This window comes from Berghia stephanieae, chromosome 13 (genome assembly GCF_034508935.2).
Source record: "Berghia stephanieae isolate SIO BIC M18660-M18661 chromosome 13, UCSD_Bste_1.3, whole genome shotgun sequence".
NCBI classification, from domain to species: domain Eukaryota; kingdom Metazoa; phylum Mollusca; class Gastropoda; order Nudibranchia; family Aeolidiidae; genus Berghia; species Berghia stephanieae.
This window is the reverse complement of record NC_088372.1, coordinates 30,887,381-30,905,825: the sequence shown is the minus strand read 5'-3', so window position 1 is coordinate 30,905,825 and position 18,445 is coordinate 30,887,381. Positions and strand designations below refer to the sequence as shown.

At 36.6% G+C, this 18,445-nt stretch overlaps 1 protein-coding gene across 1 annotated transcript in view; it reads right to left on the bottom strand.

The window, feature by feature from the left end:
- The window catches only part of LOC144958830 (presequence protease, mitochondrial-like), a 37,636-nt gene that overhangs the window by 15,530 nt on the left and 3,661 nt on the right, over positions 1-18,445 (bottom strand). Inside the window, exons 2-13 of the mRNA XM_078891052.1 lie at positions 14,288-14,381; positions 13,153-13,259; positions 12,406-12,557; positions 11,402-11,516; positions 10,921-11,017; positions 8,120-8,280; positions 7,602-7,725; positions 4,879-4,967; positions 4,105-4,233; positions 2,354-2,467; positions 920-1,016; positions 265-399 (exon numbers count right to left, since the gene is read on the bottom strand). Of these exons, the coding sequence (XP_078747178.1) occupies positions 265-399; positions 920-1,016; positions 2,354-2,467; positions 4,105-4,233; positions 4,879-4,967; positions 7,602-7,725; positions 8,120-8,280; positions 10,921-11,017; positions 11,402-11,516; positions 12,406-12,557; positions 13,153-13,259; positions 14,288-14,381 (1,414 nt within the window). The remainder of the gene's footprint in view (positions 1-264; positions 400-919; positions 1,017-2,353; positions 2,468-4,104; positions 4,234-4,878; positions 4,968-7,601; positions 7,726-8,119; positions 8,281-10,920; positions 11,018-11,401; positions 11,517-12,405; positions 12,558-13,152; positions 13,260-14,287; positions 14,382-18,445) is intronic.

Genomic DNA, 18,445 nt, shown 5'->3' with positions numbered 1-18,445 from the left:
ACGGCCAGGTACTCATTTTCCACCAGAGTGCGGTGAAAGAATGTGAGTAAAGAGTCTTTTCCAAGAACTCAACCATGTGCTGAGCGAGGCTCGAGCCCAGGAACTTCTGATCCACAAGCGAGTGTCATACCACTAGACCACATAGTCGCACATACCATTCTTAACTCCTTTTGTAAAAAAAAATAAATGAAATGTTACAATATTGAAAAAAAATCCCATATACCCACCCATTAAAAAAACCCCAAAAGATAGACAAAAATATACCTTCAAATAAGACTTGACTTTCTCCTGTAGAAATTTCGAGTTCTCCTTGAGATCAGCCCTAAACTTATCCAGCATGGTGTCAAGTTGCAACAAGGAGATGGGGTCTCCTCCATGATTCCACACATTTGCCAAGGCCTGGAAATGATAAACGTTAATTCATTATAACATAACAAAACAAAAAAAAGGAAATAAAAACAAAAATAAATAATCGTAATGTAGCACACATTCCTGAAAATATGGGATAGAAGCAGGAGTTGAAATAAACAAAACAAAGTAGTTTTTTAGTCCAATTTATATTACGTGAGACAACTGCAATCGCTTGTTACCCTATGGATAGGGCACAATCTATCAAAAAGTACTTTCCTCCAGATTTAACAGACCCAGCTACCCAATTGTGTTGGGTAGTCAGGGGGATCAGAAAAAAACCCCAAAAAACTCGACTGCACCTGGGATCAATTTTGGCCCCTTTGCAAGTGAAGCGAGTGCTCTACCAACTGAGCTTTCGGGACCTCTGAATCAGGAACTGAACAGATGCTTTAAACATAAATGACAAACCATTATAAATTTAGATTTCTATCAGTCTATCAAAATATGGATAAAATTTAACCACGGTTTGATTTCATTTCCCCAATGTAAGAAAGAAAGGTATACAAACCATTGCTAATCCAAATCCATAGTTCCCAGACTCTGTCTTCTGACTCAGTTCAATCCTATGCAGTAAAGCGTCAATTCTTGTCTTCTCAAATCCTACCCTGAAAAATGCATGTAAAATAAAATAAACAATTCGAGATTAGTGAACAACTTTCACTCTTGACTGACATTCATAATGGTGGATAAAAAGTCTACTGAACAATGTCTCAATGAGGCACAGGGACCAATATTGGTAACAGTCCATCAGATCTAACTTGAAACTCCAATAGCCATTTTCTGATGGGAGAAAAGAGGAATAAAAAAAGGCTATACAATTCATCAAATTAAGCTAAACTTGAGCAGTTATAGAGAGCAATATGTAACTAATATGCTCAATGCGATTTATGAGGGGTCCCTCACCAACACAAACCCTTAAAATGTAAGATGAGTTATGAAGTCTGCAAGGTGCCATTACAGTTTATTCGTCAACATACCAAACCCTGTTACTGGTCAGGTACTCATTTTACACCCGAGTGCAGTGAAAAATGTGCGTAAAACGTTAATTCCCTGGACACCACTTCACACCACCTAAAACCAGACTTAAACCAGGGACCTGCAGGTCACAAGAAAAATGTGATACCTCACTCACTCTCATGACCATGTCGTCGGGAACAGGACTTGCAGGATGCAGCCTTCACAACACACATCTCGGTCAATGGCTTTCTCTGTCAGCTCATAAAGCGTCCTTCCTGTCCATTCTTTGATGTTATCCAGCCACATTTTCCTTTGTCTTCCTCTTCTTATTTGACCTTCCACCATACCTTGCATGACTGTCTTGCACAAGCTGTCATGTCTGACCAGATGTCCAAACCATGCAAGTTTCCATCTTTTAACCAATGCAAGCAATGCTTCCTGTCTACCCACTTGCTTTTCCACATCTTCAAGAACCTCCTTATTAGTTTTGTGTTCCAGATATGACACTCGAAGGACTTTCCTGTAACTCTTGCTCTCAAACACATTTATTCGCTTCTCTAGTTCCGCATTGTCCAGCCTTCATAACCATGTCATGTCATACCACAAGACCATAAGATATACACAGAAACACACACACACATATATTAAAAAAAAAAATTATGCCTTTTGCGCATTCCACGAAGGAATATAGATAACTCATCAAACAAGATGTCTGATGTCAACAGGAATCACCCGTGTTGTCCATGTGAGCAAATTGGGGGTTAATAATCTTGCTCAAGGAAGAAAAACGAAAGTGTCTGAAGTGGGGCTCGAACCCGGGTATTCCGGATCACAGTGCAATGCCTTAACCACTCGGCCACTTCGCCCCCACACTTATATATATATATATATATATATACACAAACACACTCACTCATAGAGAATCAAATATACACACATTGCCATGGAGCCGAATATACCAAGTTTCAGAAAACTAACTACTCACTCAATAACTTTATCCAACGTTTCCTCGATGATGGCCAACACATTGTCAACATCCTCCTGCTTTATGTTTGACAAGCCCACGGAGAAGATGGCTTCCCTTGTTGAGTTGTGGAATCTAGATGTCATGTCAAACAAGTAGGAAGAAAAAGAAAAATGTGTAATTCAAGACTGGAAACCTCATGAAACCCAGTATGCTGAGACCCTTCTATTGAAAACAATATGTGAAGCAATGACAAAAGGTAATTTTTTAATATACAAAACCAAAGAATAAAAAAAAGAAAAGAAAAAGAAAACCCAACCCCCCCCCCCCCCCCCCCCACCCCCCTTCTCCTCCCTTCCCCAAACAAAACACCATCATAAATCTATTTTGAAAAAACTATGGAAGGATTCAGTATTTTCATGTTTTGGATTATAAAGACCAAAAATTTAATCTTAAACTACAGGTCAGTAATCACAACACTAACAAAGTTCTGAAAAAGTGTGTATGAAACATTGCCAAAAAAAAAAAGCACACAAAGAGTGTTCGAGGTAGGCAGACTTTGTTTTTGTTGTTTTTAAGGGTTTTATGGCGCTTGCAACACATTTAGGTTATATCAGCGCCAGTAAAAAGGAAGAAAATGGAATAGTAAAAAGTTCTAGAATTACAATTAAAGCACCCAAGAGAAAGGAAGACAAAGGGGAACTGGGAACAAATAGGGATCAGATGCAGATTCCAAGAGGAAACCATCAATGTACTTAGTTTGAGATCACCTATAAGTCTCATCCGGACACAAGCACAAAATCCAACAAAGAGGAGTACACTCAAATGCTTACAGTATACATTTAAAATAACAAACATAATAATACATAACAGAGAGATGATTTACAAGGAAAAAAATATCATATCCCAAAACAATAACTATGCACTTGACTGTTTCCCTCCCAGCTAGGACTCAGGCCAGGGCTAGGAGAAAACCAAGTAATCTCATTCCGAGACAAAGACAGAAAGCAAATTGGAAAACAGATAAAGGGGGATAGAAGACACAGTAAGTGCCCCCTGCCCACTATGGGAGGCCAGGATCCCCACCCAGTAGGCAGACTTTTTGGATTAGTTTTTTCTTGTATTTCTCTGTTTTATCTGGTACTCATTCATACACAGTTTTTCTCAAATCTTTAGCTTACACCAGTGCCTTCTTCTTAATTTGTAATTTATCACAAACTGCTATGTCACAGGCCCTGTATGTTACTTTTAAAAGGAAAAGAACATAGATTAAGATTTAAGATCCAGATTTAATAATGCTGAAACCGTTGTGTCATTGGTAGATTTACTCATTGAAACAAAGTCGGCCCAATGCAATCTTAAATGCAATCAGCATATGAGAACTTTTAGTGTTAAAAATTATATCATTTACAGCGCTGCAATGCGGCTGATGCCTGGGTTATTCCAGTCTTCCCTTGGAATAGACCCTTGAGACAAATTTCCCCTATGGGAAATAAAGGAAATAAAGGGAATTTTTATCTTTATAATTTTATTTCACACCTGAATAACTATATTTTTCTTTTTAACTCTCTTAACTTCATATGATGGAAAATTAAACAAATTTATTTGATTTTCAATCATAGTTAACTTGAAAGAGTTAATAGGAGAACGCATCTCAAATTCCAAAGGCAAGGGAGAAAAAAAAAATCAAAATGTTTTCACTTCGATTTGAACCTGGGACTTTCTGATTCAAAGCTATTTCAGATTGCTATTTTGCTATTGCTCGGTCTTACCCAGTGGTTGGAGCATAGTCGCTCCCAATTCCAGTCTCTAGCAAGGCGCGGTAGAAAGGTGCAGTCTCACCCGTCACAAGCAAGTAACACACTAGATTGACCACAAAGGATTCATACAGATCTGTGATGCTGGCAATAGAAAACAAAGTCAAAGATAAAGAGCTGAGTTCCATCAACACCAGATTATGCATAAAATAATATAAATTATACAAATTGTAGACGAAGAAACAATATTCAAGCCACTACTGTTGTTATTCAATCGACTCACCATAAAAAAAATCCCCCTAAAAAATTTTTATTTACCCCACAGTGAATAGTAAAGGGGAAACTACATTAAATCTGCTCAACTACTAATATCAATTATCCATAATTTCTGTCATAATTCAGAGCTGAGTTCTCATCAACACCAGATTGTGCATAAAACAATATAAATTATACAAATTGTAGATGAAGAAACAATATTCAAGCCACTACTGTTGTTATTCAATCGGCTATCATAAAAAAATCCCCCCCCCCCCCAAAAAAAACTTTATTTACCCCACGGTGAATAGCAAAGGGAAAATATTTTAGAAAGCCACTCTCACTTCTTTGTTAATAACTTACATGGTTATAGAGTTACATAATTTGAAACGGAGCATTTAAAAAAAAATATTGCATAATGGACAATAATGTCTCGTGCATCTTATTGGATTGGATTGAATTAACTTAAATTGCCATCCAAACTTGAACATAATATTATATCGTTTAAGAAACCAAATAAAACAACAAACTTACTCGGAAAGCAGGTAGTTGACAGATACAGTTGTCTGGTGTGTAGGACTGGGAGCCATGGGATCAGGTGGACATGTGATAGTCTTGGATTTCTGACAGATGATTAAAAAAAAAAAAAACACAAGAAAGAAATAACAAAGGGTTTTTAAATTGTTTTATTACACTAATCAGGGGTGAGAATGACTGGTCACAAAAAAGGAGGAAATTTTTCATCGTGAAGATCATGACCCATCCATGCGACCATAAGCTATAAATTTGAATTTCACTCAAATTTACTGAGATGCGATCCAAAATTTGTCTTGCAGCAATTTCTGACACAATTCGGTGGAATTTCAAAAGTTGAAAGTGTAAATACAACATTTGGTGGTTGTAGTATGGGTGATGATGTGGTGGTGGTTGTAGTAATAGCAGTGGTAGCGATGATGTGGTAGTGATTGTAGTAGTAGTATGGATGATTGTGTGGTGGTGGTTGTAGTAGCTGTGGTAGGAATGATGATGTGGTGGTAGTTGTAGTAGTAGTGGTGGTAGGGATGATGATGTGGTGGTTGTAGTAGTAGTGGTGGTAGGGATAATGGTTTGGTGGTGGTTGTAGAAGTGGTGGTGGTAGGGATGACGGTTGTAGTAGTAGTAGTAGTGGTGGTAGGGATGATGATGAGATGGTGGTTGTAGTTGTGGTGGTAGGGTTGATGATGTGGTGGTGGTTGTAGTAGTAGAGGTGGTAGGGATGATGGTGTGGTGGTGGTTGTAGTAGTGTGGTGGTGGTAAGGATGATGGTGTGATGGTGGTGGTAATAGTAGTGGTGGTAGGGATGATGATGTAGTGGTGGTTGAAGTAGTGGTAGTAGGGTTGATGATGTGGTGGTGGTTGTAGTACCTAGTAGTTGCCGTAATGATGATGTGGTGGTAGTTGTGGTAGTGGTGCTAGGGATGATGGTGTGGTGGTGGTAGGGGTGATGTGGTAGTGGTGGTAGGGATGATGATGTGGTGGTGATTGTAGTAGTAGTGGTGATGGGATGATGATATGATGGTGGTTGTGGTAGTGGTTGTAGGGTTGATGATGTGGTGGTAGTTGTAGTAGTAGGGTTGGTAAGGATGTTGTGGTGCTATTTGTAGTAGTAGTGGTGGTAGGGATGATGATGTGGTGGTGATTGTAATAGTAAAGTAGTGGTGGTAGAGATGTTGATGTAGTGATTTTGGTGAGTGATTTTTTTATTCAGTGATGATAATAGCAATTTGTCAAAAAGGAGGAAAATTTCTCGGCCTATCGATCAAACACAAGCAAAGAAACCTAGTAGTAGTTATTTAGCTTATAAATACAACCCAAGAATCTCTCAAATTTAAAGCCATAGTCCAAAGGTAAAAAGAAAAAAGATTAAACTAAGCCAATCACCATTGCTTTGTTCTAATATATCATCTCTATATACCAGATGATTTAATGGATAGTTGCGAAAGAAAGAGAGAGAGAGAGAGAGAGAGAGAGAGAGAGGGGGGATGAGAGACTTCTTTACCAGAATAACTTATGTATTGACCTTTTGAATTCTATATCCAAAAAAAAAAAAAAAGGAGAAAAGAGAAATAGAAAGAAAGGCAAAGGGAAAAAAAAAGAGAGAGATTAAAAAGGCAATAGGTACCTACAACAGGGGGGGAAAAAACCAGACCCATTTGTCCCTCCCCTTCCCCTTCAACCATCAACTAACTAATCAAAGAACACTACTGGTCTTCTGTGTCAATTGTGACATCTGGTGCCATACTGTCTGGCCCAACGTCATAAAAACGGGACTGTCAGGGACTGTCACCAAATTTCACGAGACTGAGCACAGGTGTCAAAATATGACACAAGACATAATGGTGATTTTGTGGGTTTGAGGAAAATGTTTGACACGGCAAATTTGAAAAAGGAGGAAATGTGATGGGATGGGCGGAGATAAACTACCATTTAGGCGGAAGATTCTCAGCCCTGACTAATAGCCATTTATTCATCAATTTTCATAAAAAAGGACAAAAGAAACGAAAGTTAAACTTTTAACTAATACATCTAAAGTGATACAATCTATTTAAGGATAGCAAACCAAGGAGCATTATAAATAAGTAAAAAAAGAGAGATAAGTGTACAGAAAGGGACCTTAAGGCTCAACACATAAAGCATTTATCTCACAAGCAAATGGACCAAATATGATCCCAGGTCAAATCAACGTTCTTTTCTGACAACTATATCCACCAAACAGTGATAGTCATGTCAGTTAGATTTGGTGGAAAGTACTATGCGATAAGTTAGTGTCAAATCAGTAGGATAAATAAAAAAATTTTAAAAAGCCAACTAGCATAAACTCTGAAGGACTAAATTATAAATTGAACTTTTATATAGCACAATATCCACTAAATGTGCTCAAAGTGCTTTACAATGAGTCTCTGGCCAACAGCAACATTTAACATTTAGGACGGGATATGATGCCTGTTAGGCGATGTTACAACTACTTTTTTATCAGAGTTTAGTGAATATTTGGTGGAAAGTACTTTGCGATAAGTTAGCATCAAATCAGAACGATAAAAAAAACCCCCCAAAAACATCTAGCATAAACTCCGAAGGATTACTTTTTTTTTGTCAGTGTTCACTGAACAATTTCGCCCGATATATCCAAGTGAGACCTCTATAAAAAAAAACAAAAAAACTTCTTTGTAAGATCTCATAAACTAGCTTCATCACAACGTGAGCAACTCTGTACTGACCGGTTCAGACCACCTTGGTTCTTTAGGAACTTTCAGATTGACTGATATCTTCTCAAACTTGTCCAGAATTTCTCCAATCTGCTGGAGGTGGTTCTCGAGTGGCAGGTCACCATAAGTGAAAAACCTTTGAGGGGAAGAACAAATTTAATAAGAGGTTAGATTCTAGACCAAAAAAAAAAAAAAAATGGAGATGTCTGGTGGATGCCCTATGTGCCTCAAGGCCCGAAGAGGATTAAGTAAGTAAGTAAGTTAGATTCTAGACCAAAAAAAAAAAAAAAAAAAAAAAAATGAAAAGAAAAACACATAAAAGAGTGTTGACAAACAATACAAAACTCTTATTTAGATCTGAATGAAAGTACAAAAGTGTCCTATGCAATGGGTAGCAAGCAATTGCAATCGTTCATTCTTTGCAATAGGATCCAGGACATAAAATCTCTGAAGGACAACACTGGGAACCTAACTGAAATAACAGATAGCTGCTATAAAAAGAAATGAATGTTAAACCAAAACTGTCTCACCTTGCATTGCTGGGATGGTAATGGGAAGCATGGAATTCTTTCAGCTGTTCATGTGTCAAATTTGGAATATCTTTGGGGTCTCCTCCCGACACAACCCCATAGGTATGGCTGGGCAGTAAGTTGTTTAAGGCCTGGCTAGCGTACATGTTCTGGGGGTTGGACTGAAGAGAAAGATCAAGAGTGACAGTGTTTGGAAATTAATTGAAATTTTAATAAAAGTTACAAAAAATGAAAAATAAGAAAGCCAGTACAAAAGGACACCTCACTGGCCCTCTATTTTGTATAAATGTTTTAAAATCCGTTCAATGTAGCTCACTGCTGTTTATTTCTTCATAAAATCGGATCACTTAGTTATACTGCTGGAACCCAGCAAGTGACTGACAACAGCAGCTGCATGCTGTGAAATTGGCTACCTGGACGGGGATTCCCCGTTTTGAGGGTTAAGACACAAAGTATTGCATTTTCGTGATGTAATATAACACCATATCTAGATGACCACATACATTACAAAAATATTAACTAATGGAACAGATAGTACTACTTTCACTTGTTATGTTGGTTCTTTTTTCGTTTTATTGTGATTATTCTGATAGGTTTTATAAGCAATTTAAAATCCCTACTATTTTAAAATATTTTTGTTGTTTTGCGGACAATAAAAAATTCAAATCTTTAAAATCAGACGTTGGATTCCGAAACTAATTAATGCTTTGTCCAGTCTTAATATTATTACACACAGTAAAACATTCATTTTCTGATTCAACACATTTTAACTACGTTTTTAATGGTCATAAATGTAATGGGCTGGACATCTGGTATGTTCTCTTCATTTGTATTTTATAATGTATTTAAAAGATATGGAGATAAGTTGATTAAACAATTTAACACACTCCTAAAGAACATATAAAGCAATATATTGTGTGTGTAGGTTTTACTTCACTATTACAAATAGAAACAAAATCATCGTCATTACACCAAACAACACCATCACAGTGGCGTAGTAGAGAATACAAACAATGAATATGGTAGAAAAAGGCATCCTCTCTCTCTCTCTCTCTCTCTCTCCTCTCTCTCTCTCCCTCTCTCTCTCTCACACACACACGCACACACACATGCATACATACACACATGCATCCTGCATATATACACACATACAAAAGTAAAAGACAGGCTCAGAGAACTGCATCACATTCACACTACACCTAATTCATATCACTGACAACAACGATATAACATCAACAGTTGGCACATATAGTATTCCACAAAGCCAAGTTTGACTGGGGAAAATAAGAAGAGGGGAAGTGGGGGGGGGGGGAGGGGGGGGAAGAGTACAAACATAGCCAAGATAGAGAAAATAATAGTGGCACCTCCTAGGAATTAAGAGATATTCAGACAATATTCACAATGTACAAGTAGTGCAGCTGGTGAATAAAACTTCCCACATCAATCAACAGAGACATGAATGAAAAACCATTCATATATTAATATATTATATATTTATATTATTATATATATAATATATATATATATATATATATATACATATATATATATATATATATATATATATATATTATAATAATATATAACTATAATAATATATATCATATATATATTATATATAATATATATTTATTATTAATATATATTTATATATATATATATATAATATATAATATATTATATATATAATATATATATTATATATATATATATATATATATATATATATATATATATAATATATATATATATATATATATATTCCTGTACTACAATAAGTATGACTTCTTCACTCCTTTACCATATTCGTGGGAACTTTTAATGATAAGACTGTAGAATCGGTGTAGTAAAGTGTTCTATGGTCAGTGGGAGTCCAGGAAATGATTATGACATTGTTTACATTGTGTAACTGGTCCAAATTCATCACCCACGATAGCCTAGACATCTCATAGACTGCTAGATATTCCCAGTGAAATTTGATACCCACCCCTACACTTGTTACATATTTGTTGAACTGAATTAACCTTAGTGCAACAGAAAGTAGACAGTTTGTACTATGTACTAGTGTGGATAATAATAAACTGCAACGTCTGATTGTTGTTGTAGGGATTCCAGAAACATTTGATTTAAATGATAAATGTAGTGAAAATGTGAGTCTACTTTGCTGTCTTCCTGAGAGAGAAATATACTGATGGTATCTATGATATTTAGTCCACTGTGTGAGGGGGATTTCAATCTATAACATGAGTAATATAGGTTTACATTTAAGATAGTTGTCACTTGGCTATGCCATTATTTATCAGACCGATTAGACTACTCGCTTCACTGACTGCAGGCACGTGCCATACCAGAGCGCAGGTAAAGAGAAGGAGAGTAGTGACCTCTTGACCTAGCATCTCAACTAAGTGATCCGCTGGTAAACCACTGTGAGCTTGATGGGCAAATAAACGGAATGTTGGAAAAAACAGTTAGGATGGGATAATGACACTGAGAAGATAAGCTATAGACTATAGATAGAGCAAATTTGTCGTCACTTAGTCTTTGTTATTGCTTAAAGACAGCCATTTTAATTAGTTCTCACTAACTTCTATCAATCAAACTATAAACATACTTTTGTGTGTTGGTATGCTATAACTGGCTAACAGATGTATATTAACTGAACGCATAGCATCAATATAAATGATTATATCTATGCATTCCATCATACTTTAAAATAAATAAACCGTATGTGAATAGTGCTTTATAACTACACTACCAATATTGATGATTATCAAATTAAAATAAAAAGAGATGTGACTTACAAAGACACCCTTCATCTCATTATATACAACTCCTTTGAATGTGATTGGTGATGTGTTGTCTTGTGCATCGAAATGCTCCAGTCTCCATCCCTCCTGGCTGAAGATCAAAAAGACACCCAAAAAAATTTGTCATAAACCAATAACAATAGAGAGATGACTTCTTTGAAGGCACTTGCTCCCAAAATGTCTAATAATAATAATAATAACAATAATAATAATGACGATGATGATGATGATAATAAAAATAATATTTAACATAATCAATTTTTCTTTTTCTATCTATGTATCTACTTGTCTATCTGATGGAAAGTACTTGAAATGTATTATAGTCCTATACAAAGGCTAGCAGGCAATCATAACTGTTCATTCAATGCTATACTATACTATCTAGACCAGAATATAGTCAAAGTCTTACTCCCTGGGCCTTGTGCCCTAAAGGACTGACATTTTTGTGGATGGCTTTAAGTCGTAAATCATTTACCAGAAATCAAGATCTCTGATCACTGGGAAAAAGACAGCATCCATGTAGATAGACAAAAGGTTCTTGTAGTCCTGTTCGTTTTGGGTAGAAAATGGGTACATCGTCCAGTCGTAGGCTGTTGATGTTTGAAAAATAAATTAAGCAATCAATCAACCAATAAGCAAATAAATAAATAAACTTTCTTTATCTTACATCAGCACCTGCTCCCTAACTTTTCCTTATGGTTAAATGATTAAATATGATTAAATATATAGGACATTAATTTTTTATTTAAATGTATACAAAGTCCAGCTGACTTACAGCATTTATAATAAATAGTAATCAGTGAATCTACTCAGCATTTAATGATTATCCTTGCATTGGCATATTTTGTTTGCTTGTTTTTAAGGGCTTTACAGCATTTGCAACACATTAAGGTCATATCAGTGCCAATAAAAAGGAAGAAAATCGGATAGTAAAAAGTTCTAGAATTACAATTAAAGCACCCAAGAAAAGGTAAGACAAAGGGGAATTGGTTCAAATAAGAAACATGTGTAGGTTCCAAGAGCACACTATCAGAGTACTTAGTTTGAGATCACTAAAAGTCTCATCCAGACACAAGCACAGGTCCCCACTAAGAGGAATACACTCAAATGTTTTACAAATCATATATAATATAATCAAAACATAATACAGTGCATAACAGAGAGATGATTTACAAGGAAACAAATGTCATCTCCCAAAACTAACTATACATTTGACTGTTTCCCTCTCAGCCAGGGCATCTGGCCAGAACCCGGACAAAACCAAGTAATCTCATTCCAAGACAAAGAAAGAAAGCAAGTTGGAAAACAGATATAGGGGGATAGAAGACACAGTAAGTACCTCCCTGCCCACTATGGGAGCTCATGAACCCCACCCAGGTGTATACAAAGTCTTACTGCATTTATAATAAATAGTAATCAGTGAATATATGTGGCATTTAATGATTATCTGTGCATTGGGATCATTTAAATTCAACTCACCTGTGAGGGCATTCATAAATGTGGCCATTGACCTATTCAGCATCTTGAAGAATGGATCTCTTACAGGGAAGCAAGATGAGCCGCAGAGGACTGTGTGTTCCAAAATATGAGGAACACCAGTGCTGTCCATAGGAGTTGTCTGGAACATAACGCTGATAACAAAAAAACAACAAATAAATAAGTAAATAAATAAACATATGAATGAATAAAAAATTATAAAAGCACAAAATTTGTTCCAAATGAAGTGACAGAAATACAACATGAAATCAATAATAGAGCTCAAAAAACTATCAACTTATTGAATTTTGGATTTGCAGAGGAAGTTCCAGTTCGCTCAGTTGGCAAAACATTTGATACAAAAGTCAACATACCTGAATAGAATACTCATAGATAATATTTTTCTTTTTATTTGAAGTACCTCTATCCCAACTAACACCGATCCAGGTAGCTGGGTTTAAGTTAGATAAGACAAATAGTAATATTCATTGGTCCGAAGATAAGTAATGAAATATTGCAGATCTGCCAACCCACAATAACAGCAAAACAGTTTAAGAGTTTTAAAAATCAAGATTTCTTTCCCCAAAGCCAAAAGCACAAAAAAACAAAACAAAAACAATTATTCTAATCTGGTTCATAAAAATTACAACTCATTAAGAACTGTAAGCCTTTATGGTCCGTAAAATAAAAATATGCAGCGGGCCTTGTGGCTTCAATGAATATTTTACTCCCATCTAATTAAAGACTTGCCTAAATGCATTATTGTTGTCGTCTCGGGCAAGGTGTAAATGTTGTGCCCCAGTCTTTTCATGTTGAAGTAATACGGCAGTGATAAAATTCTCTGGAATCTCTTCAACCTATTAAAAATAATAATTTAAATAAATAACTAAATGAATAAATAAATAAACATATGAATAAATATGAATATTCATACATAATTCTCTGTGCATCAAAATGCTTCATCTTTTCCTTCATCAAGCCATATGAAATAAATTTCAATTTCAATAGCACAAACAATGAGAAAAAAGGGGCGACCATTTGACTCGAGAGAACTACACTGAAGTCGAAGCTATATGGTTCTCAGCATCTTGTTGACCTTCAGCAATAAAGATATCATGAGGGGAAAGAAGAAGAAGAAGTATATTCATAGAAGTGAAAATGATAAGAAAGACAAAAAAAAAGCTTTGGAAAACATCATCCTCACATTGCGGTGACTTGTAATCGTCACTTTCATTACCAGCACAAAGTGTAATTTTCATATTTTTCAGTGATTCATCGCGTAATTATGAAAGACATGCATTTAAAGACATAAATATACACTTAATTAGCTATCACTAAAATACAGATGAAGAGTAAATAGCTGGATATGAAAGGCCATGGGAAGAAGTGCTGAAACCTGAAACTAAAATCTCGACACTTTGCCAAACCTGAAAATGTTCCTACTGAAAATGCGGCCTAAACTTTACTCTTATTTCAACACCGTTTTTATACCATTATTAAATGATTACACAGCAAACACATTGACACAATGAGGAAATTAATTTGATTTTAAAACCAACTTATAATACATTGTGAAATACTCGCAATGCAGTTGTCTCTCTCTAGGGGAGCCAAAGAACAGAGAGAGACAGAGAGTACCAGATCCCTCAACATTTTTTGAAAAATTTAGTGATGGACACTGCTATTAGGTTATTTTACTCAAAACACTGAAACCGGATGAATTTGACTTCGAGATATCGCGAAACCGGAATTCCGATATGAACCGGAAAACTGGCACCCATGTGAAAGGCTTAGCCAACAAGAAATTGAAAAATATATATTAATATACATATATAATATTAAATCATAGTTGGAACAGCATTCTTTGCTTGAATAATATACCAACCCTTTCAATTGAATAGCCATGAAGTTTATCACCCGTTTTAAGAGCTCTCACTCTGTCTCTTGCAACCTCAGACAAACTTCTTGTATTTGGCCATCTGAACATATGGATAAAAAGATATATATAACAATTAAAATTTATCATCTGAAAACAACACCTAGTAGTATCGAATGGCTACACCTCTATTTTGAATCTTTTAATCCATTCTTCAAATTCTTTTCCTGCCTTATAGGCTGTCTCGTAGCATCCTGATAGGCTTTCACTGGGCAGTGGATGACGATGTGGTCCATTGTCTCAGGGCCTCCTTGGCAATGACGGCATGCATCTGATTCTCTCAGATTCCATTTATGCATGTTAGCTGCGGTTCTGCCATGTCCTGTCAAAATGCGGTTGGAGGCGACCCAGCAACAACACCTAATTTCTATTTTTAAAAAAAAATTGACTCATATATTTGTTGAAAATACCTCAGTCACCACTTAAAAAACATTGACAGAAAATCTCCGGCAGCCTGATAGAGAAGCACTGCAAGTGTTACTGGTACAACAACCACTATCACATCATCATACTGGTAGTGATGATGATGTGGTGGTGGTTGTAGTAGTATTGGTTGTGATGATGATGGTGGTTGTAGTAGTTATGGTAGTGATGATGATGTGGTGGTGGTGGTTGTAGTAGTAGTGGTAGTGATGATGATGGTTGTGGTAGTAGTCGTAGTGATGATGATGTGACAGTGGTGGTTGTATTAGTAGTTGTAGTGATGATGTAGTGGTGGTGATTCTAGTAGTAGTGGTAGTGATGATGATGTGGTGGCGGTGGTCGTGGTTGTAGTTGTGTTAGTTATGATGATGTGGTAGTGTTGGTTGAAGTAGTAGTGGTAGTGGTGATGATGCTGTGGTGGTGATGGTTGTAGTAGTGGTGGTAGAGGTGATTTTGTGATTGTTATAGTAACGGTTGTTGTGACGATGATGAGGTAGTGGTTATAGCAGTAGTAGTGATGGTGATGTGGTGGTGGTTGTAGTAGTAGAGGTAGTGGTGGTTGTAGTAGTAATGATGATGTGGTGGTGGTTGTAATAGTAGTGGCAGTGATGATGATGATGTGTTGGTGGTTGTAGTAGTAGTGGCAGTGATGATGATGTTATGGTGGTGGTTGTAGTAGTAGTGGGAGTGATTGTGATGTGGTTGTGCGAGGGGGGGGGGGTATCGATGAAACAGTTTGACCTCACTGGAATTTGATGGAAGTTGCCCGTAACCCAGAATTTTTTGCTCCAGACCAGAGTTTTCCCTGGTGAAACCAGAGTTTTGGCATCACTAGTGCATGTGTACGTGAATTAAAGTAAACCTTCAGAGCCATTGAACTGGAGTTATCCTGGTTTCTGTAATGTCATACACAGACAATAGCAATTGCTTGCTGCCCTTTGTATAGAACGCTATCTATCGCAAAGTACTTTTCTCATCTAACGATCCCAGCAATTCAATCACTGCGAGTGGACTTGGAATACAGAAGAGAAAATATCTCAACCTCACTCGGGATTGATTCCATCTCCTTTACAGGTGAAGCGAGGGTTCTACCAACTGAGCTTTCGAGATCCCCCGGCCCATTCTGTGACTCTGTGTGTGTGTATCAGAGAGAGAGAGAGAGAGAAAGAGAGAAGAGAGAGAGAGAGAGAGAGAGAGAGAGAGAGAGAGAGAGAGAGAGAGAGAGAGAGAGAGAGAGAGAGAGTCCATTCGCTGTGATTATCCCCAGACACCTGTCTGGGGATAATAAAAATTCGTTATCCCCAGACACCTGTCAGAACATCGATTCTGGTAAAACTTCCAGGGCAGACGACTAAACCATTCGGCCATGACACCCACTTCGAAGTCAACGCATATTGTGTATATGTAGTAACAACTGATTTAATGGTTAATTTTATGTTTTTATAGATATTTTATTAACTCTCCTTATTTCTATGTGCATTTGGAAACATTCCATATTCTGGAATGTGGATAATTGTTTAAAAGAGCGGTTTCAAATATCTGTCTGGGGATAACGAAATTTGGTTATCCCAAGACAGGTGTCTGGGGATCAAAGCCCAGCCTTTTCGTTATCCCCAGACAGGTGTCTTGGCCTGGGGCCTGGGGATAATCGGATAATGACAGCCCTAGTCCATTACCTCATTAGTCTTTACAACCAGACCTATCATTGCGTTCACATGTCAGACCTGCACGTATGTAAGCGTCGGACTGTCAATAACTTGTAATTATTATCAATAACTAGAGACTAGAAGATAGAGGAGACAGTTTCAGTTGAGCAATTTTGCTAGGCACTTGCAAGAAGTAGCTCTCGCGAGTTGAAAACAGGCGATGATTTCTGTTTCCGTTTTTGAGGGAAAAAAATTAGGAGTGATTTTAAAATGCTCATTCTTCTTTCTCAGTGGAATGAAATGGCATGTATTATATATCATTGGAAAGGGCATAAAATTCTGCATACAATGATGCTAATATTATTATCTTCCTATATCATGATTTTGAGAAATCTTTGCGTAAAGAGAGTATATGTGTTTAAGCGCTTATAACTTTTAAACCAGAGATGGTCCTTCTTAATAAAAAAAAGTCCTTCTGAGATACATATTAAAGTAGCTTCTCTAAAAATTTCAGAGCAAAATATGTTTGCACTCAAAAGTTAGAGCTCCCCAAATACCAGTAATTGGCCTCGATTGTTTACCGAAGCTGCCATTTTCTTATACTGATTCACTTCCTGTCGTCTGCTGGGTTTGAGAGATAACTTCGTCAATCCACATCAAAACTTTACATCTTTATATCTTACAAAATATTCCATTTATGGAAGTTATTTTTGTTTTAAATTATTCAATTAATTGGCGTTTTTATGTCCATGCAATCATTTTGTAATTTACAATTCTCTTCCTTTTTTTTCCGATTGATTTTTCACTGTTGATTTTGACGTTTTTCATCCTTTGACGGACGTCTGTCCAATTGGTCAGATTCAGCGTGGGTTACGCAACTGGATGCGTGGGTTGACGGAGGCAGGAAGCAATAACAAACCCACATGGTTGCCATTACCTCCACCATCATTCTCGCTCACGGTTTGTGGAAAGCACTTCATTACAGGCACATAATAGTGAATCTAGTTTTTGTTTTGAACATTTCTATTATTATTCTTTGTAAATTGACCCATATTAAAAGAAACATACAAACAAAAAAGGCATGACCAGTCACTAACAATGCCGTGTAGTGTGTAGACAGTAACACAGTACGGTGAACATGACTGACACTGACATTGGGGTCGGAATGTCGGAACCCATGAGTCGTTCGCAACTCTGCCTCACGTATTCATTTAATCAGTCAATTTAATTTTTATTAAGCTTGCGTAAAACATACAAACAAAAAAGACATGACCAGTCACTAACAATGCAGTGTAGTGTGTAGACAGTAACACGGTACGGTGAACATGAATGACACTGGGATCGGAATGTCGGAACCCAGTAGTCGTTCGCAACTCAGCCTCGCGTACTCATTTAATCAGTCAATTTAATTTTCATTTAGCTTCTTCAAGTTTATGTTATATTCACCTTTTCTATTTAAAAAGGGTAATCCAAACAGACCATAAACGATTTTATAATAAGCCGACTTCAACTTCCATCACACACGAACTTATTTTGGGTGTTTTTTTTTAACCAAACCGTTTGACTCAAATTAAAGCTTCGGCATTGGATAAGGAGCGAGGTCCCTGTTGCCATCTTGCTTAGTTTATACAGAGACTGGGTTGCCACCTTGGCTGTTCTTGATAAATAGTAAAATAGTACAACCTTGTGCAATATGAGAGAGAGAGAGAGAGAAATTTTGAACAAAAAACGAATCTCTCTCTCATCCTCTCTCTCTCTCTCTCTCTCTCTCTCTCTCTCTCTCTCTCTCTCTCTTCCTATTTCATCTGTCACACTGTTTGACAATCTTCATCACCTGGCTCACTTGTACTTGTAATATCGGGTGTGAGGTAAAATTTTGAACAATTATTGTTATTTATAAAATGCAGAATCTTTTCAAATAAACGGATAAAATAGAGATTAATTCTAATCGAACAGTGGAACACAAAGGCAGAATTTGCGAACAATCTAACACATAAGTGTCGTGGTCTTATTTATAAAATGCAGAAACTTTGCAAAT